Source organism: Anser anser (assembly GCF_964211835.1).
Source record: "Anser anser genome assembly, chromosome: 19".
NCBI classification, from domain to species: domain Eukaryota; kingdom Metazoa; phylum Chordata; class Aves; order Anseriformes; family Anatidae; genus Anser; species Anser anser.
Window position 1 is genome coordinate 2,891,666 of NC_139740.1, and position 21,560 is coordinate 2,913,225.

A 21,560-nucleotide genomic window follows, 5' to 3' on the forward strand; every position below is an offset into this window, starting at 1 on the left:
CTTTTTAACTGTACTGAATTTTGTATGCTATCTTTAATGTCTGTCTGTTCGGTGCCATTAAAGCCTTCTCTGGTTCTTAGGCATCAGTCATTGGCCTTACCGCCTGGAATGGTATTATTTCATCAGGAAACGTTGCGCACCTTCCTGCTCAGCACCTCTTCAGGTTGCTTTATGGATAGCTTGGGCAGCACAGACCACTCACAGATAACTCCTCCTTCGTTCTGTGTCTTTGAGGATTATTTAGACAGGCGAGAAGGTTCCTTCTTATCCCATGGCTTCCTCTCTCTGCCAAAGCCTTTGTTGGGAGACCTTGCTGAAAGGGTTTGGGAATCCCCATGGGTTTTATTGGATGGGTCTCCCCATCCACATGCTTATCTACCCTTTCAAAGGATTCTGTGCTGATCCCGATATAAGGCGGACTTGAACTTAACAGGGTTCATCTCTTTGGAAGGGCACAACAGTCTTCACAGTCCCCCAACCCCATCTAACCAAATTAATGAAGCAAACATACTGGAGGCTAAAGAGCACCTTATATCAGCTTCCCAGCAAAACATAAACTCTGTCAGTTATCGGCCCTCCACAAATCCGCCTTCCAAAGTGGCCAGCTAAAGGAGCAGTTCACACCTGACATTGTCTAGGTTAACTGTTACATTGCTTGCTGCACAACTGGGAGGCGATTGAGGCGCTGGATGGGCAAACATAACACCAGAGGTTTGGGACCAAACCGTAAGCAGGCTGAACTGGAAGAAGTCACTATCAGGAACTACTATTGCGATTTCTCTGCCTTTGAATTGCCACTTGCAATCTTGCCCCAGTCATTAAGTGATATAGAAGGGATGAGCCATTGGGAACTAGGTGACAGAAAGCTGTACCGTGATGTTGGTATACAGAGGCTATAACCAAAGCTGTGCCCAAAAACAAATGATGATAGAGACCTAACCAGTAAAAAGAGAAGCAGATGAGAACTAATGCTCATGGTGGGTATGTGAAGTAATCTACAGACTTTATTCCTTATGTATGCAGGGGGCTACAAATCCCAGTTATGGAAGAAGTGACAGAGGGTTCACATTTTGTGCATCCCTCAGGCCACTTTGCTGCCACACAACATCCTCACTCTTCCTCTTCTATCTTCTTGCCATGAAACTCCCGGCTCTTTGCTCGGAGCTTGTTGACCTGTGACTCTGCAATGTCAGCCCGCTCCTCGGCTTCCTCCAGCTCATGCTGGATCTTGCGGAATTTGGAGAGGTTGACATTGGACAGCTCCTCCTGTGTGGGGAGAGGGAGTTGGTGGTGAAGAGCCCGGGGCAGGGGTTTCACTCCTCATGCGTCTGGGCCTTGAGGGGCTCTGGTGATTACGCGGAGAAAGCACAGACCTCCTGTCTCCTACCTACCACTGCTGACCCAGAACCCTCTCAAAGAGCTCATCATCCTCCCTTATTCAGGACCCCGCTGTTGCAAGCTGCACCTGTACTGTGTCACTCTTGAGGAGCAATTCTGTCACGTGGCCTTCTCATTTTGTGTGCTTATTCTCCCACTACTCGGTGCCCAATTTTCCCTGTGGTTTATTAGGTTGAGAAAGACTCAGAAACCCTGTGCTGTTACCAGCGTCAGAGATTCATGAGCTTCTCAGTCAATGGACGAGGCCCTCAGGAATTTTGGTTTGACTTCCAGAATCAAACAGGCGGCAGAATAACCCTTGGTTCATCCCTGAGTGCAGCATGGCCAGAAGAAGGCGAGGCCTGCTGACACGGGAATGAACCACATGGCCAAGACTGTTGTGTCTTTGGAGTTACTTTCATGCCTCTTTCCTTGTATTCGTGCTCATCTCAATGACTGTGCTGCCCCAATGGAAGGGTGCTCATGGCCACTCTCCAAGCAATACTTACAGCCTCCTCAGCTTGTCTCTTGTAGGATTTCACCTTCATCTGCAGCTTGTCCACCAGATCCTGGAGCCTGAGAATGTTCTTCCGGTCTTCCTCAGACTAGAGTGGTTGGTAAGCAGGAAAGAGAGAGAGTTGGTTTCCCCACAGCACCAGAAAACATGTCCTCTTGGAGTTCACGGAAAAATGCTTTGGCTTTCTGTGAGAAGGGTGCGTCAGCACAAAGACACCTCCTGCCTTACCTGGTAGGTTAGCTCCTTCACCCTCCTCTCGTACTTGCGCACACCCTTCACGGCTTCAGCACTGCGCTTCTGCTCAGCATCTACCTCCCCTTCCAGCTCCCGCACCTGCAATGAGAAGCCCATGTTTGGAGCTTTCCAGGTGGCTCCCTTTATGACATGCTCGCTTGTGCACAAATACCATCCCTACGCACCCTGGCCTCCAGCTTCTGGATTTGCTTCTTGCCTCCCTTCAGAGCCAGCTGCTCAGCCTCATCCAGACGGTGCTGCAGGTCTTTCACCGTCACGTCCAGGTTCTTCTTCATTCTCTCTAGGTGGGCACTGGTGTCCTGTTCCTTCTTCAGCTCTTCCGCCATCATGGCCGCCTGGAGAGGCAAAGCAGCAAAGCCAGGTTGGGGCCGTAGACATTTTGGGGGAGGATACATCCACCATCCTCAGTGACAGAGTGCCCCAACTCACATCTGTGATGGCCTTCTTGGCCTTCTCTTCAGCATTGCGGGCTTCCTGGATTGTCTCCTCCATTTCACCCTGAATTTGCACGATGTCTGTTTCCAGCTTCTTCTTGGTGTTGATCAAGCTGGTGTTCTGTGCAACAAGAAGGATAGGATTTGTACTGTCAGATCTAACACCTCCACATCAAGAGTTGAGAGTGAGAGTAATGTTTATGCAAGTCTTTAATTCAAAGGTCCTCTTTAGAGCCCTAGCGGCAAACCAGACGTGTGCCTGGCTGGACTGGTCATGTCACAGCTTTGCTCTTCAAATACGTACACGGTAAGATGCATAGCAACAAGCAAGATACATAGCAATCTCATTCTATGTTATCTCCTGTGGGCGGGATTCATTTCCAGCAAAGTATCCGACCTGGGTATGGAGGAGCTGCACGCGCTCGCTTGCATCCAGAAGCTCCTGCTCAGCCACTTTCCTTGACCGCTCCGTCTGCTCCAGGGCTGCCCGCAGCTCCTCAACTTCAGCCTGTAAGAGGTTTGCTCTGCGCTCCACCATGGCCACCTGTTCTTTCAGGTCTTCCTGCGTCCTGAGAGCATCATCCAAGTGTATTTGAGTATCCTGTAAGAGGGGAAAGAGAGATTATGAGGTGGCTGATCACTGCAGCACTGTTGGACAGAGACATCAGAGACATTCCCTGCTCTTTTAATAAATTATTTGTACAGTTATGATGTTGGTGTAACATGAGGCAAGATAGATGCCTACGTGCACATACTTTGGTTTATACCTTTAGCACTGCCTGTGTGTTTCTCAGGTTCTTTTGTGCCTCTGCAGCCACACGGTTGGCATGGCTCAGCTGGATCTCCATTTCATTCAGGTCTCCCTCCATCTTCTTCTTCAGCCGCAGGGCTTCATTCCTGCTCCTGATCTCAGCATCCAGGGTGCTTTGCATGGACTCCACAATTCTGAGGTGATTTCTCTTCAGCTGGTCGATTTCCTCATCTTTCTCTGCTATCTTCCTGTCAATCTCAGACTTGACCTGGTTGAGCTCCAGCTGGAGGCGCAGGATTTTCCCCTCTTCATGTTCTAAGGAGGCCTGGACAAGTTAGTAGGAACAGTGAATAAAACTGTGGCTTGCTTTCTAAGTAATCTCTAATACGATACCACATGAAATACAGTTTGGCTTTCTTGCCACGTCTGCAGATTTCTGTTCCCATTCTTTCAGTCTGGACACCACTCATTAGCACTTTGTACCTCAGCTTCCTCCAGGGAGGCTTGGATTTCAGATTTCTCCTGCTCAATCTGCTTCTTGACTTTCTCCAGCTCGTGGATCGCCTTTCCTCCCTCTGCAATCTGCTCCGTGAGGTCAGAAATCTCCTCTGTAGGGAAGGGTGAAACAAGGCATGGTCAGACATAGGGCATAAAGGGAAGGGCCCTCACACACCAGGGTGACAGGTCTCTTCTCATCACTGCAGGCACACACCCGTGTGGAGTGGTGGGTAGACAAGCTTGGGGGAAAGCCCGGCCAGCAGCAGAAAGCCACGGACTTACGCTGCAAGTTCTTGTTCTCACGCTTCAGCGTTTCCAGGTGGTCCAGGGACTCCTCATAGGCATTCTTCATCTTAAACAGTTCCGTGCTGAGAGAGCGAGACTCCTTCTGGGAAGCTTCCAGCTCAGCCTGTGTTTCCTCATACTTCTGCTTCCACTCTGCCAGGATCTGGGCAGATCAACAGGGTGTGAGTATGGATGTGGCAATTGTGAAGGGATGCTCTGCCCAGGAAGCACAGGGCCAGGGGCCAGAATACCTTGTCAAAGTTCTTCTGCTTCTTGTCCAGAGCTGCGCAGGCAGCATTTGTTCGCTCCACGTCAATCATCAGGTCTTCCACCTCGTTCTGCAGCCTCTGTTTTGTCTTTTCCAGGGAAGCACATTTGGCATTGACAGCTTCAACGTGTTCCTCTGCATCCTGCAGGCGCTGTGCCAGCTTCTTTCTGGGAGGAGATGATCACGGCTTCAGGTTAGAGAGTAAAGGGTAGCCAATTTTATAAGATTCACAAGAGGGCACTTGCCTGCTTAGGGGACTTAGTTCCTTGAGCTGTCCACAGTATTTATTCTGTCCAAGGCAGCATGCAGCCTAAAGGGCCTATCGCGTCTCTGCCCTAGCACCAATTGAGTATTCAGACTGTCTTAGCTCTTCTAACACCCTAAGGGCAAGTTTGTCCTTCCAGTCTGAACTTTTTCCACAGCACGCTTTTCATCTTTCTCCCTCTCTGCCCTCTACCACAAAGAGAGTATATTGATGCCTTCATCCCATCCCTATCTTGACCCATCCTCAAAGACTCCTTCCAAATACCCTTAGCAGTCTCAGTCTTCTCCACCCATTCAACATCCCACTTCCCACATACTTGGCCTCCTCCAGCTCCTCCGTGCGCTGAATAGCATCCGTCTCATATTTGGTTCTCCACTGGGCCACTTCGCTGTTGGCTTTGGACAGGGCACGCTGCAGCTCTCCCTTGGCTTCCTGCTCCTCCTCATATTGTTCCCGGAGCAAGTCACAGTCGTGGCGAGCAGACTGCACGGCATGGGCTAGGGCGTTCTTGGCCTGTGGGGACACTGGGATTAGTAACCTGGATACACATCTTGAGATGCATCTTGACAGTGAAATTGTCATGCACAGGAGAACTGCCCCAGGGAAAGGGTGGGTAAACTCTGATGAGAAAAATGTATAGCTGGGAGATGATGAATCCCTCATAAATGTGTGCTAGAGGATTAGGATGTGTTAGTGAAAGGTGGCCAGGGGACACTAATCCCTTGTTTCTGTAAACGTGCCTACAGATGTGTGTGCATGCTGTCTTGGAGGGCATCAGAATCTCATTAAGGGCTTGTGGATGACTTCCTCTAGCATCAAAATCACTACGGTTCCTTCCCTGTGTGTTGTGATGAGTATAACTCATGCATTTCTGGGTGATGTGGCTTGCAGGAAGTAGGGTACTTCCAGACCTTTATTTCTTCCTCTAGATGTCTCTTCAGTTCCTCAATCTGTTGGGTAAATCCCTGCTTGCCCCTAGACAGCTGAGAAATCAAAGCATCCTTTTCTTCCACCTGGCGTGAATATTCACCTGGCAAGTGAAAAATAAATAAATAAATAAAGTTACACTAACGGTAGAATCATAGAATCATTTAGAAAGACCCATCAGATCATCAAGTCCAACCATGATGTAACACTATAGTGAACTACCAAGTTCACTACTAAACATTTTCCTGAGCATCACATCCATTCATCTCTTAAATATCTCCAGGAATGGAGACTCTGCTACTTCCCTAGGCAGCCTGTTCCAGTGCCTAACCACTCCTTCCACAGAGAAATTCCTCCTGACACCTAATCTAAACCTCCCCTGATGCAACTTGATGCTATTTCCTCATGTCCTATCACTTGTCACGTGAGGAAAGAAACCAGCACCCACCTTGCTACAACCAACTTTCAGGCAGTTCTAGAAAGCCGTGAGGTCTCCCTTCATCCCCCTTTCTCAAGACTAACCAAACCCAGCTCCCTCAGCGGCTCCTCACATGTCTTGCATGTCTTGCTTTCCAGTCCCTTCACCAGCTTCTTTGCTCTTCATATTCCAGGAACTCAGTATGTTCTTTGCAGTGAGTGGCCCAAATCTGAACACAGTATCTGAGGTGTGGTCTCACCAGTGCCAAATACACAGGGACAATCGCTTCCCTAGACCAGCTGGCCACACTGTTTCTGATACAGGACAGGATGACATTGGTGCCCACCTGGGCACACTGCTGGCTCATGGTAAGACAGCTGTGGACAAGCACCCCCAGATACTTTTCTGCTGAGCAGCTTTCCAGACACTCTTTCCCAAGCCTATATTGCTGCACTTGGTTGTTGTGACCCAAATGCAGCACCCAGCACTTAGCTTTGCTGAATACCATAAAACTGGTTGCAGCCCATTGATCTTGCCTACCCAGATCGCTCTGCAGAGCCTTCCTATCCTCAAGCAGATCAACATTCCTGTCTAGCTTGGTGTTGTCTGCAAAATAACTGAGCGTGCACTCAGTCCCCTCAACCAAGATTGTTGATCAAAATGTTAAACAAAACTGTCCCCAATACTTAGCCCTGGAGAACACTGTAAAGCCCTGTAATCTGGGGTTGCTTTGAGACGTTAGCCCAATTCTTGCTTTGCACCACGGTGTATCCTCCTGATTTTCAGGTTCTGCCATTGCACCTCAGGACTGGGGATGTCTCACCTGTTTCTGTCTGCAGACGAGCTCTCTGAGTATTGAGGTCATTGATCATGCGCTGATTCTGCTCCTCCTTAGTTTTGATCTCACTCAGCTGGTCTTCCAGAGTGCGGCACATCTTCTCCAGATTTGCCTAGGTATCAAAAACAAGGAAGGAGAGGAAATGAACACCTGCACGCTGTCTAATTCTCACAGCAGGATTCTTATATGAGAGTGTGACTAGTAGATTCAGGCTATGTGCTGTACCTTGGCCCTGTGAATTCTACTGCAATTCTTTACCTTGGCTTTGGAGACAGACTCCATGTTACTGGCCAAGTCATCTATCTCCATCTTCAGCTCACTCTTCTCCTTCTCCAGCTTCTGCTTGACTCGTTGCAGGTTGTCGATCTGCTCCCCAAGCTCAGCTGTGCTGTCTGCGTGCTTCTTCCGCAGGGCGGCAGCTGTGGCTTCGTGCTGCAGCGTGGCCTCTTCGAGGTCGCGGCGCATCTTCTGAAATTCTGCCTCACGCTTCTTGTTCATCTCAACCTGAGCTGCTGTAGCCCCTCCTGCTTCTTCCAGGCGCTCGCTGATCTCCTCCAGTTCCCTGGAGAGGTCAGCACGGTGCTTCTCTGCTTTTGCCCGAGAGGTTCGCTCTGCCTCAATTTCCTCCTCCAGTTCCTCGATACGGGCCTGGGGAAAATGCGAGACCCTTCACACCCATGCCCTCCTTGTACTGATGTCCTTCTGAAGGGCGGAAGGGAAGGACCAGAGGCTTGCCTGCAGCTCCTTGATCTTCTTCTGCAATTGCATGCCCAGGGCTTGCTCATCCTCAATTTTGCTCTGGATCTGGCTGATTTCAAAGTCTTTCCTTTGCACAAAGCATACAGAATCACAGTGTTAACACCTGAATAAAACTACCTAATAAATGCACCTGACCCACACTCAGGTGTCTCACAACCACACTTACTTTTTCAGTTTCTCATCCAGCTGCTGCTTATCATTTTCCAAATCCATTATGCTGTCATGGGCCAGCTTCAGGTCTCCCTCAAGTTTCCTCTTAGCCCTTTCAAGGTCCATGCGCAGTTTCTTCTCTTGCTCCAGGGACCCTTCCAGCTAAACACAACAACACCATCAATGCCAGGCAGGTCGAACTCCATACCTGTCCTGTCTTGCTGGAGGCACGTGTGCTTACATCATCCACTTGCTGCTCCAGCTTGGTTTTTGCTTTGGTCAATGTATTGACTTTGTCCTCTTCGGCCTGCAGGTCATCCAGTGTCTGCTGGTGGGCCTCTTGGAGGGCTTTCTTCTCTTTTGTCAGCTTGGCTATGGTCTCATCCAGGGATGCCATCTCCTCTGTAAGGTTTTTCACCTATAAATTGGATAAAATATTTAATATTCAGTCAAAAACCTGATTCCTGGTGCAGTGTCCTGGTTTCAGCTAGGATAGAGTTCATTTTCTAGCTGGTATGGTGCTGTGTTTCAGATCTAGGATGAGAATAATGTTGATAACACACTGGTTTTAACTGTTGCCGGGCAGTGTTCGCACTAAGTCAAGGACTTTTTAGCTTCTCATACTTCACTGCCAGTAAGGGGGCTGGGGGTGTGCAAGAATCTGGGAGGGGAGAGAACCTGGACGGTTAACGCAAACTAGGGGGATGCCAGCCTAATAATGGGAGGTATCTATCCCTTCTCCCTTTGTGTGACTCTCCATGTGTGTACCTTGTTTTCAGTGGCATGTTTTTCCTTCTCAACTTTAGCCAAGGTTAACTCCAGGTCATCAATATCTTTCTTCAGCTCTGAACATTCATCCTCCAGTTTCCTCTTCTTGGCTGTCAGCTCAGCATTGATTTCTTCCTCATCCTCGGCCCGTTCTGTCACCTCCTTAATTTTGGCTTCCAGTTGGATTTTGGTTTTGATGAGCTGGTCACACCTTTCCTCGGCATCAGCCAAGCTGTCTGCTTCCTGATGGGGAGACAGAGGTTTTTCTGGGTCATAACGTTTTGAAATTTCTGTTGTGTTGTCTTTTTCTGTCACAGACTCAGTATTCAATAGTTTTTACTTTTTTAATTTAGTCATCATGATCGTTATCATATTTGGGTAGCCAAGGTTTTTCCATTTGTGGGAATAATACAGTGAAGAAAGTAGTGTTTTGCTTGGAGCTAAGAAACTGCCTTTTCCTGATTGAAGTTGAACACCAAGGATCTGTGCGTGTGAAGGTAATCTAGCCTTATAGTGTATCTGTGTTTATGTAAAGTGGGTCCTTCTCAGGGTTGCCTTTACAATGTTAAGTAGGCACAGAGCTTTGACAGTACACAGATGGAGATGATTCCCTTCCAGGTCACAAGCGCTACTTGGCTTTTTCCTCAGGACATCAGGGCTGCTGAGTCTCATTTGGCACTTACATTTATCCTCACTGACTGACAGGGAACTTGCTGTGCCCCTGGCAGTGTTCACAGTTACTCAACTTTAGAGTAACTTCGAGTGTGTGACTTTTTTTCTATTGCAATTTAGTCAGCTTCCTGTAAGTCTCTGTTTGGGGGAAAAATGAAATCTGCCTGTATGACATGTTTTCTCAGGAACGAATAAACAGTGATATTCACCGCCTGCACTTGGAGCTGAAGGTCATTTTTTTCCTGCAACAGGGCCACCATTTTCTCCTCCAGTTCTTTCCTCTTTGCCTCAGACTTTTCAAGCTCTTCCTTGGTTTTCTCAAACTCTTCTTTCATGTTGGCCATCTCCTTCTCAGATTCTGCACTCTTCAGCAAGGGCTTGATTTTGAAGAACAGCTTCATCCAGGGCCAGTGCTTGACATTCATGAATGCACGAACGTTGTACTGGATGCAGAAGATGGACTCCCTGATATAAAATTTGCATAAGTATTACATGCCTTGTGTGTTACAAATTTAGACTCAATTAATTTTACAGGATCACAGAATCACAGAATTGTAGGGGTTGGAAGGGACCTCAAGAGGTCATTGGATCCAACCCCCCTGCCAAAGCAGGTTTCCTAGAGCAGATTGCCCAGGTAGGCATCCAGATGGGCCTTGAATATCTCCAGAGAAGGAGACTCCACAACCTCCCTGGGCAGCCTGTTCCGTTGCTCTGTCACCCTCACTGTGAAGTTCTTTCACATGTTATTAATTAACAGTAATAATAGTGCTTGGTTAATAATTAACCAAGCACTGTGAGAGTAAATTAAATACATGGAAATATTTACCTCCTTTCCACCATTCTACGATATTCCACTCTCATCAGGAAACCTCTGCACCTGGCCTGTGTGCGAGTGATGATTTCTGCCAGCTTATCATCTCTCATCTCCTCCAGGAGTCCCAGCAACCCAGCTTTGAAGAATACCTCAAGAAAGGAAATTGTCAGCCTATCACTGTCAGGTTAGACAGAACAGAGGTACAGAGGCTTTCCTTATTCTGGAAGAGACCTTAATGGCCTTGACCAGCCTCACCTAAGCTCTCCTCCCAAATCTATTCCCATGGGCCTAGGAGCTTCTTGAAAACTCAGCTCTAGGCCTTCAGTCCCTGTCTGAACCATGTTGTAGGACTACTGGTTTCCCATTCAGCCATAGCATCAGCCATGCGTCTGCCTGGCTGTGGTCACCAGTGAACTCTAATATGACCTGCAGACTTACTTCCTGGCTTGATGTTAGATCTTTTTCATTGCTATGGATCCATCCAGGAATTACTGGGTAGTGCCTGACCCTTGTTATCCTACCTAGACCTGGCCCTGACCAATCTCTAAAACCAAAATTTTATGGGTTCATCTTAAACCTTCCATATTGTTGCAAACATGCCAGATGATCTGGACTCATGTTTAAACCTAGTTATCATCCTTGGGTCTTCCCTACTTTCTTAAATACTGTAGGGTTGGTTTCCTGCTGGTTCAGGCCCCTAACCTGCCATCTGTGTTACTGCACTGCATTTTCATTCTCTGAGGGAGAAGCCAGCCATTATTTCTCCCTGAACATAGGAGCTCTTTTTACCTTAGTGTGGCCAAATCTGTACTGAGTGTGGTCCACATCGATGGACCCAAGGAGCTTCTCTGAAGCCTTCTTGCTGTCCATGAACTGTCCCTCTGGAATAGCACTGGCATTAAGCACTCTGTATCTGTAGGAGAAAACAGAACATGAAGAAACAACTATTGCCAATACCACTACGGCGAATGAACCCCACAGCCTTCTTAGCTACATCGGACTGGCCAGTTGGGTGATATGTGATATGGGGGGACAGCCCACCCTTTCAGGACAGCGTAAGTGACATTTCCATACTGTTAATTCAAAATCTGAGAGAATCCTAATCCTCAAGAACATGAAGAAATAACCATTGCTTAAACCACCACTGAAATTGAAAACCACAGCCTTCTCAGACTGCCTTACTGAATTAGTCTGATGCCTGAAGGTAGTTCATGCTTCCAGAACAGGATATGGAGGTTTCATTTACTGTAATTTCAGAGTTCAAGGTAAACCTAATCCTCAGCAATATCATCACATCATCATGAACTGATAGTGAAACATTTCTATATTACTACTTAGTACCAATATAAAGTGTACTGTTTCATGTACATTAGGATATTCAGGTTATTTATCTTAGTCCAAATGAGCAGAAAGGTGGAGCACTCTTACCTCTGTTTGAAGTCAGCATACAGGACTCTGCTGGGGAATCCTTTCCTGCAAATCCTAATCCCTTCCAGCACACCATTACACCGCAGCTGGTGCAGCACCAGCTCATGTTCCATGGCACCTAACAAACACCATGATTACTGTTTGACACACAGGAGAAAGGCTCCTTTGGCTCAAATTTTCCTGCTGTTTGATTCCCCTTACCTGGTGTTTTTGTTTCATTTGGAATGATGCAGCGTACAAAATGGGGGTGAGTGCTTCTCAGGTTAGCCATTAGCTTGTTTAAATTCTCCTGTGAGACCATAAGATGAATTATAATTAATTGTAAGTGTTGCATGCTTAATAGTGTATTTATCAAACTGAGTGTTTCTGGATGCAGACCTGTCTTCTCTACAACACCTTATAGAGCTCCCAAAGGGAAACTCAGAAATTGAAAGCTCCCAGCTTTGTTGGTTTTAAAGTTCCTTCATTGAATAATAATTAATATTATTTTTTTCTTAATCTCCTCATACAAGTACACAGCTGCCATCTTACAGTTTTCCTTCCAGATAGTATGTCTTGCAAAAGACAATTGAACATTTTAATTTATAGATACTGATGATCAGGGCTCTTGGCTACGCCTGACTATTATCTGTTTTGGTAGCCGATTTCATATAATATATTCATTGAATGCTTTGGGTTGGAAAGGACCTTAAAGATTATCTAGTTCCAACCCCTGCCATGGCAGGGATATCTCTCACCAGATCAGACTGCTGAAAGCCCCATTCAACCTTTCTGTGAACAATTCCAGGGATCAGGCATCCACAACTTCTCTGGGCAACCAGTTGCAGTGCCTCACCACCCTCATGCAACTTGTGAAGAATAAAATATTTGAAATTAACAAAAAAATAATAATAATAGTAAAATAAATTCTCCTAGAGAAGCTGGCAGTTCAGGGCTTGAACAGCTACATCCCTTGCTGGGCTAAAATCTGGCTGGATGGCCAGGCCCAAAGAATAGTGGTGAACAGAGTGAAATCCAGATGGCAACCGGTCACCAGTGGTGTTCCCCAGGGGTCAGTGTTGAAGCCCATCCTCTTTAAGATCTTTATTGATGATTTGGATTAGGGAATTGAGTGCACCCTCAGTAAGTTTGCAGACAACACCAAATTGGGGGGAAGTGTCAATCAGCCAGAGGGTAGGAAGGCCCTGCAGAGGGACCTGGATAGGTTGGATCGATGGGCAGAGGCCAAGGGGATGAGGTTCAACATAGCTAAGTGCCGGGTCCTGCACTTTGGTTACAACCACCCCATGCAATGCTATAGGCTTGAGGGGAGAGTGGCTCGAAAGCTGTGCAGAAGAAAAGGATCTGGGGGTGTTGGTCGGTGCTCACCTGAACATGAGCTGGCAGTGAGCCCAGGTGACCAAGAAGGCCAAAGGCATCCTGGCTTTATATCATGATTCTATAATTCTATAATTCGATGGTTTCATGATTCATACTAAAGAATTTCTTCCTTACATCTAATCTAAATCTTTTTTTTTTTTGTTAAAACCATTACTCCCTGTCCTCTGCATGCCCTTGTAAAAATTCTCCCTCCATCTATCTTACAGGCTCACTTTAATTATTGAATGGCTGCAATAATGCGTTCCTGGAGCCCTCTCTTCTCTAGGCAAAACAACCCCAGCCCTCTCATCTTCTATTCACAGAAGTGTTGCAGGCTTCTAACTATTTCTGTGGCCCTCCTCTGGAGTAGCTATAACAGGTCCATATCTTTCCTGTGACTGGGGACCCAGAGCTGGATGCAGTATTCCAGGAGGTGTCTGAAAAGGGTGGAATAGAGGGGGAGAATCACATTCCCTGACCTGCTGACCACACTTCTTTTGGTGCAGCCCAGGATATGATCAACTTTCTACACTGAAAGCACACACTGCTGGTTCATATATAGTTTTTCATCCACCATTACCCCCTAGTCCTCCTCTGCAGGGCTGCTCTCAATCCACTCATAGCACAGCTGGTATTTATGTTTGGGATTACCTCAACACGGTTACACGACCTTTCACCTGGCCTTCTTGAGCTTCATGAGGTTAATGTGGACTCCCTTATCAAACCTGTCCAGATCCTTCTGAATAGCATCCCTTCTTTCTATTGTGTCAGCTCTACCACTCAGCTTGGTGTCATCTGCAAACTCGCTGAAGATGCACTCAATCCCACTATGTCATTAGTAAAGACATCAAATGTTACTGGTCCCGATCCAGACCCCTGAGGGACATCACTCAGGGCTAAATAGGTTTGGCTAAATAGTTCTTGTTTGTTTGTTTGTTTTAATTGGAAATGAATAATTGTGAGGCCTAAATAAATAATGGTGTTAGGAGTAGTTCAGTCTCGCTAAATATCTCAACCTGAGCCAAATTGAAACCTTGAAAACATAACTGAAATCTGCCCACAAAATGCATTAATTAGAAAGCAATTTAAAATCCACTCCCTTTTCCATTGAAATTAATAATTGCCTTAGAATCTTACAATCTTTTCTTTTTTTTTCTTTTTTTTTTCTTTTGATGCTTGATCTATTATCTACTATTTAATAATATATTAAAAATAAGTGTGGGAAAATTCTCTGATGCTTCCGGAGATACCAAAGAAGTTCGTCTCATTCACTATTCATTCTCAATCTAAGTGGGTGAACTTCACCCTTTTGCAAATTTTATAGAACCCAGAGCAGATAAGAGCAAAATGAAGGCAGACGGTTAGAAGAACACAGCGAAGGATGCAATATAAATAGCTTTTTTGGAGAAAAAGGACTAAAGAAATTACTTAGGGTGTTCCGGGAGGGTGACCATAGCATTCTGTCTCCCGAAATGAAAGGAAGACCAGACATACATTACAGTAGAGGTTTCATGGTATTTTGAGGTCCTGTTTCTGAAGTATCAAACATGACAAGACCAAAACTGAAACAGACCTTTCAGATTCAGAATGAGATTGCATTCTTTCTTTGGACAGAGAAAAAATTCTGTACTTACACGGAAAAGAGCTGAGACTGTCTGGAAAGAAGAACCCTTCTTCTTACCACCCTTCTTACCACCACCACCAGCCTCTGCAATATTGGAAAAAAAAAAAATTAAACAGAAGTCAGAATCAGAACGTTGCCTTTGAGGTTCATCAATATTCAGTATGAAAATATGAAACGTGAACTGTAGAGACATTACCAGCTTCACCACCATAGGCCGCAAAGAGTAAGGCCAGTGTCTTCAGAGATGATTTCTGGTACAACCCAATGACAGTTTCATTCAGGGGGTCCTTGTTCTTCTCAAGCCAGCCAGAGATGTTGTAGTCCACTGTGCCAGCATAGTGCACCAGAGAGAAGTGGGCCTCGGCCTTGCCTTTGGCCGGCTTGGGCTTCTGGAAATTATTGGACTTGCCCAGATGCTGGTCATAGAGCTTGTTCTTGAAAGAGGTGTCAGTTGCCTTGGGGAACATGCACTCCTCTTCCAGGATGGAAAAGATGCCCATGGGCTGGAAGATAGCAAAAGAAGTAACAGCGAAAGATCACAACAGTGTGGAGCATATGCTGTGAGGTTCAGCGGTACCTGTATGTTGTGGGTAGCATCTCAGCCTGGATAAGAGCCTAAGTTGGCTGGGAGTTGTTCTCAGCCAGGGAGCTTATTTGTGCCTCCCCTTGCCTTCCAGCAGCCCGTCTTCACCAAACTGGTAAGAATATCATTCCAGTTCAGTTTAGAATGGGCAGTGGAATGGGCAGAGGGAGAAGGGGTGGATGGAAATATAATAGCTACAAGAGGCCTGTTGTCTTGGGAAATCAGATTAAGCAACACTTATTTCCCAAAATGGTGTGTGGACTTTTGTTTTGAATCTTCAGGAGAAAAAGGAAAGGAGACAGACTCCAATTTGTTTCAAAGAATTCTTTTGTTGGGAGCATGGGCTACCTTTTCCACACCCAAAGACAGGGTGGTGCAGGACTGGTGACAAAGATTTACATCTAGCCTTCCTAATTTCTCTGCTCCACACTAAGGTAAATTCCATTGCAAAATGCTTTGTTTGACTGAAACTGACTGGCTGGTCATAAGTTCTTTCCCATCTGAATCGGGCTCAGGAACATCACAAAATTCCAAAATACATCACACATTTGAATGGAAAAGGTACCTTTTCAATGAGTTCAATGCAAGCAGCCAGGTCCATCCCAAAGTCAATGAATTCCCATTCGATTCCTTCCTTCTTGTACTCCTCCTGCTCCAGCACGAACATGTGGTGGTTGAAGAACTGCTGCAGTTTCTCATTGGTGAAATTGATGCACAGCTGCTCAAAGCTGTTGAACTGTTCAAAGCAAGGAGAGTTGCACAGGTTCTCAAGGGGCAGCAATGACCACAGGGTTTTGTTAGTGTTCTGCTGATTCTTTTTGAAGTTCCCCAGCAGAAACACTACACCTAACCATTATGTAATGGCATATATTTCCTTAGCAGGACTCCTGTTGTAAAATAAATAAGTAAATAAATAAATAAGGTGTCTTTGCAGGATTTTCTTCTTATTATTGTTATTTAGATCAATCAACAGGGAAAAATTCTTTTTTACTGTTCTACGCAAAAGCAGATCCTTCAATAAGCTTAGCTGCTGCACCATGGAGGTGTCTCAGCTCTCTCACCTCCTGGAGAATGGAAACTTGTTCAGTGTCCCACCCAGAAATTTCTCTGCCCTCTAATCAAGACTCCAGCAGTTTCTTTGATCTGACGCAGAAGCCCTGGTATGAGGACTGCATTCACAACACAGGGAACATGCTGTGGGTTTTCCCACAGCACTTCCTTTTCCTTGGCTATTCCAAAAACAAATCTGTTTCTGAGACCTCATGATCTCTTCCTGTCCCTTCCATAACTGTGATGCCAAATCTTCGTTACTCACATCAAAGATCTCAAAACCGGCAATGTCCAGGACACCAATGAAGTACTGTCTGGGTTGCTTGGTATCCAGCTGTTGGTTGATGCGAATAACCATCCACAAGAACATCTTTTCAAAGACAGCTTTTGCCAAGGCACCCACTGCATTGTTCACCTAGAACAGAGAAAAAAGTACTGGACTTACCTTCGAGGGCAGAAGAAGAATGCTCCTGTTCTTTTTTGAAGCCATCTTTATTTACCTGTTCGACAGTTTGACCTTTTGTCACAAATTCATTCCCAACCTTCACTCGAGGGTAACACAGGGCTTTGAGAAGGTCAGCTGAGTTCAGGCCCATCAGGTAGGCAGCCTTGTCGGCCACTAAAGAGGGAGAAAGAGAGAGAAAAGCATTTATCATTGGACAATGGCTAGAATTTGGTCAGTGTGAACAGCTGTGCTGTTCACTTTTCTAGAAATGGCAAAGTATTGGTCTGGTTTTACTGAGAAGGTCTAGAAAGGAATAAGGATTATGGAAACAAATGTTGGCCTTTTTTGAAAGCAAGAACAGGCATGGCTTGAGTAGGAACAGCTTGAATCCAGAAGCTCCCAGAAGCACTCCAAAATCCTGTTTCCTCTCCTGTTCTGTGACAACTGAATTTCTGCACAGCAAAGAATGCATGGTATATTTGGCGAAAAATCTGTTAGTACATCATGGTGATATAGTGGTCGAATGTTTTACTGAGTGAGAGAGATCCTGTGTTAAAGTACCAATTTTCAGGCTGGGTACTTTTGGGAAGTATCTGTTGGATAAAAGAATGGTACTTCCCATGACTGGGCATGCACCTCTGCAATTAGACAGCCAACGAACAAAGATGCTTTTCCTCATTTTTCACTAGCTGAATTTTCTGGTACCTTCTGTGCCATCTGGCTCTGCCTGCTCCTCTCGCTGTTTCTGCTTGAACTTCAAGTTCCCATAGTGCATGACAGCCCCTGTCAGCTTGTAGATGGCAGTCTTTTCATCAGCAGTGAAGCCCAGGATGTCAATGGCACTCTGCAGTAGAAACAGTCAAGTTAAATATGTATTAAGTAAGTCACCCTGCAAGACATACACAGTTGATATCTTTTTTCTCTGATACTCACATCTGTAGCCATGAGCTCCTCCTGGTCATCAATACTGGGTACAGTGACCTCACCTTGACTCACATAGTGGTAGTCATATGGGTTGGTGGTAATGAGAAGCATGTCTGAAAGCAGGAAGAGGAAGGACACAGGCTTAGTTCTTTCGGCTAGATAGTAGAGGGAACAGCTGCTCAGCAATCTTCCTCAAGAAGATATAATGATCCTTCTTACCAATCAGCTCTGGCTTCTTGTTGGACATGATCTGATAAAATATGTGGTAGCTTCTTTCTGCCTTGAGCTGGAAAGTGACTCTGGACTTCTCCAGCAGATCTGGCAAGGCAGGAAGAAAGAGTTAGGAATGACACAGGACACGGAGGTAGGAATTTAGGAAGGGATGTGATCATGCCAGGATGTCACTTACAAGTTTCAATGTCAGCAGAAGCCAGTTTGCCTGTGGCCCCAAAGTGGATTCTGATGAATTTGCCCTGTTGAGGGGAAAAAGAAACATTTCAGCCCGGATGGATTCTTTTGACACCTTAATGTGTAATACCACTGGGTGCATCACTTGTCTTTTAATGGGAGGGAGGGATTTTGTATGAAGCAGCAACTTACAAAGCGCGAGGAGTTGTCATTCCTCACAGTCTTGGCATTTCCAAATGCCTCCAGCAGTGGGTTGGCGCTGATGATTTGATCCTCAAGCGTTCCCTACAGGACAATAATTATTCCTCGATATACTTTCCAAAAACAAGGAACAGAAAAAAAACACTGATTCAAGCCATTATCTATTAATGTACCTGCATTTTGCCAGGCTGCTCCTCCTTCTTCTTCTCCCCACTAGCTGCAATTGTTGCAAAGTACTGGATGACACGCTTTGTGTTCACAGTCTTCCCTGCACCAGATTCTCCACTGTCAAAACAAACAGAGTAGCAGAGAGCGTGTGGTCAGGCAGCATGTCCCCTGGCACAGGGCAGCCCCACAATGACCTTAGCAGGGTGTGTACGTACGTGATCAGGATTGATTGATTCTCACGGTCTGTGAAAGAGGCAGAAATAAAGATGTTGTTAGTAATGCTCTTGAGTAATACAGAACTCACAGTGTAAGACAAATATAAATATAAACAGTACTCTTTGATATCCAAGGTATTATGTACAGGAAGCTTGAGGGAGAAAAATACCTTCTGTTCTCCATTGTTGAATTTTACAACACCTTTTTCACCTCCTAGTTATTCATTTAAACTCTCTTTGAGGCAGTGAAACTGGGTATTTCTTCTTCTAAATTTGACTTTTTCTTATGTCAGACTGAGTATGACATAAATATTGATGTAAGTATTCCTGTTAGGTTCCCTTAAGGAAATTCTGTTCCTCTGAGAAGTCTGTGTTACAGACATTGGAACAAAACATTTGTATGAAAGAACTCCCTGTAGAATTTACAGACATCACCCAGTATTTGTGTGTCGTTTGAAGTTCCCAGAAAGTATGACTATAGGCTTATACATCAGGGAGTCCTTAGTGTAAGAATCTAAGATTCTTAAGTTTCTTTCCACATCTCTTTAGCAAAATTAGCTTCCCCTTCTATGTACCAAGGAATTAGAGTCAATAAATGTCTGCATCAAAAGAATTCTGTTTCCCATCTTACCAAACTCCTTTTTTTTTTTTCATTTTTCTCTTTCCTCAGTAACCTCTAAGTTCTAAAAGTGTAGAGATTTAATTATACTTGGAAATTGTTAAACATGACTTTTTTTCCTTTTCCTTTTCCTTTTCCTTTTCCTTTTCCTTTTCCTTTTCCTTTTCCTTTTCCTTTTCCTTTTCCTTTTCCTTTTCCTTTCCCTTTCCCTTTCCCTTTCCCTTTCCCTTTCCCTTTCCCTGTTTCTTTTCTTTTTCTTTTTCCTTTCTTTTTCCTTGTATCTTCTTTTTTGTTTCAAAGGAATTAATTATTTCCAAAGTGGGGAATAATATTTCTATATAGTTTGGGCTATTTTTTGTTTCAGATTGTTTCTGTTCATTCTTGGTTTACTTCTGTCTTTGCAAGTCTTCTTTTAAAGTCACTAACTAGTAGGAAGAATGAAGAAAGCATGTGTGAAAGAAAATGCTAAATTACTTGTCATTCATGAATTCCATTCATGAATTCAATTCATGAATTACTTCTCATTCATGTTCCAATGTTAAAAAGTGGAAAAGGAGAAAAAAAAACAATTTTTCTTTTTCTTTTTTTTCCCCTCATTATTCAGGGGGTTTATTTAGTACAGTCAGCATTATTATTCTGTGATGTTTAGTTACATCCCTCTTAAAAAGTAGTTTATAAAACTACTGTGGATTCATGAATCTTTGATTCCCTTCAGTGAACTGCAGTTTCAGTGCAAGGATTCTAGTCTATTCTGGTCAAGCTAGCTTCATGCCTGAGAAGAACCAAATCCATGATATGGGAGTATTAGCTAACAGCTAATTGGAAACGAATGCCTTTATCATTTTTTCTGGACAGTGCAACTTTGCTGAGATCCTGGCTCTTGTTCTTTCCCAATAAGCTGTAAATATCAGAATAATACCTGAAATGAGCATTTCGGTTTTTTAATCTATGTTTTCATGAGGCCAAAAAAAAACCCCAACAACTTAATCTATAATATACTATTTAGAAAGATTGCTTAAATTGTCAGAATGTATTTGTGAGTCAAGTCATACTTCAAGCAAATGAGATTCAAATAATGAGTAGAGGAGAATACTTGTTTTATCTGACCCAATTTGTCCCATTACTTATTCTTCAGTGTAAATTTTTTCAGTGCCTTTGATTTCATGCTATACGTTAGACTTCAGAAATAGATAGGAGAGTACTGTGTCTCATGCACAATACCAGCAAATGTTAAAATAACAGTTAATTAAAAGTTCATGCTGAGGTTTACATCTCTACCCAGACTGATTTAAAAAAAAAAAAACAAAACAAAACAAATAAACAAAACCAAAACAGTAACAAACAAACAGCCACAACAACAAAGAACAATAAATTTCCATAAAGAAATTGCCATTTTCTCACCAGTCAGCATGAACTGATAGGCATTGTCAGAGATGGAGAAGATGTGTGGAGGGGCCTCCTGGCGCTTTTTGCCTCGGTAGGCCAACACCACCTCCGGGTTGTACACTGGCAGCCACTTGTAGGGGTTGACGGTGACACAGAAGAGACCCGAGTAGGTCTGCAAGGAAGGGAGACAGCACGTTGCCTTCTGCTCAGCCCGGCACAGCAGGCCTTCCAGCTACCCAAAGGAAGACAGCTGCTGGTACTTACGTAGATCATCCAGGCTGCATAACGCTCTTTGAGGTTGTACAGCACAGCAGGTTCGTGGAGGTGGGTCATCATAGCCATGTCCTCGATTTTATCATACTTGGGAGGGTTCATGGAGAAGATTTGATCTTCCTTCACGGTCAGAGTCTGCCAAGGAAATGAAAGATCTATGTATGTCAGCTTACAGCCCAGAGTGGGAATCAAATGGTGTCTTTCAGCCTTGTTTTTCACTCACCTCTCCAGCTTCAGTCTTGACAGTAACCTTCCCTGATTCCTTGCTCTGGACTGTCCCTTTCACAAAAGATTCCTTAGGATGTACCACAAAGACTGACGTCTTGGCATCAAAAGGCTTGTTCTGAGCCTCAATTCTTTCCTTTTCTGATTTCCGCAGATAGGGAGCTGCCTCCCCAAAGACAGCCATCTCAGCGTCTGGAGAAGCCATGTCTGCACTTACACAGGAGGCAGTCAGAAGAGTACTCTGTAGAAAAGAAGATGTGTTCAGTAAGTGAGTAAACAGCGTTCTGTAGAAGAGAGAAAATCTTTCACAGTTCCATCCCTTCAAATATTTTAGTGGGTATAAACAACTCAATAGTTTGATTCAAACTTCCCTTTCTAGTTTGAGAACACCTGTATTATTTTCAAAAATTAAGGCTAATTCCTAACACACCTGGCTATGAAAGAAAGTAAAGAACAGTTTTAGAGTTCTGTGGTATTGCATTTCATTTACATAGTGTTATTTTTCTTCATAGATTATAATGAATTTGGATTTTGCTATTGCAGATACTCTAGAAGAAATAAGTCTATGATGTTGGTTTAGACAGTAGCTCAAAGTCTTTGAAAGACTTCCTTGTCTGATAGCAAATAGTGGCTTTTCACTGTAAAATTTATTTGCT

General features: G+C 44.6%; 1 protein-coding gene across 1 annotated transcript; it reads right to left on the reverse strand.

The window, feature by feature from the left end:
- Positions 1–982: 982 nt before the first annotated feature.
- LOC310883840 (myosin heavy chain, skeletal muscle, adult) lies at positions 983–21,142 on the reverse strand. Its single transcript, XM_083804788.1, has 38 exons — positions 20,903–21,142; positions 20,671–20,814; positions 20,422–20,578; positions 18,402–18,429; positions 18,192–18,303; positions 18,010–18,102; positions 17,819–17,882; positions 17,629–17,727; positions 17,419–17,522; positions 17,191–17,329; positions 16,541–16,659; positions 16,306–16,455; positions 15,556–15,726; positions 14,604–14,910; positions 14,418–14,491; positions 11,626–11,713; positions 11,425–11,542; positions 10,786–10,909; positions 10,009–10,145; positions 9,392–9,647; positions 8,511–8,753; positions 7,984–8,160; positions 7,759–7,904; positions 7,569–7,659; positions 7,092–7,481; positions 6,819–6,945; positions 5,562–5,680; positions 4,967–5,163; positions 4,369–4,552; positions 4,115–4,280; positions 3,818–3,942; positions 3,351–3,659; positions 2,981–3,184; positions 2,579–2,704; positions 2,314–2,484; positions 2,123–2,227; positions 1,887–1,982; positions 983–1,266 (listed from the first exon to the last, which is right to left on the reverse strand). Exons 1-38 carry the CDS (start codon positions 21,107–21,109, stop codon positions 1,111–1,113), a joined length of 5,823 nt encoding a protein of 1,940 aa, XP_083660914.1. The 5' UTR covers positions 21,110–21,142; the 3' UTR covers positions 983–1,110.
- Positions 21,143–21,560: the final 418 nt, after the last annotated feature.

Coding starts and splice junctions, on each gene's coding strand:
- LOC310883840 (XM_083804788.1), bottom strand. CDS start 21,109: ATGGCTTCTCCAGACGCTGAGATGGCTGTCTTTGGGGAGGCAGCTCCC. Junction 10,910..11,424: donor TATGCTGACTTCAAACAGAG/GTAAGAGTGCTC, acceptor TTTCTCCTACAG/ATACAGAGTGCTTAATGCCA. Junction 9,648..10,008: donor CGTAGAATGGTGGAAAGGAG/GTAAATATTTCC, acceptor ATTTTATATCAG/GGAGTCCATCTTCTGCATCC.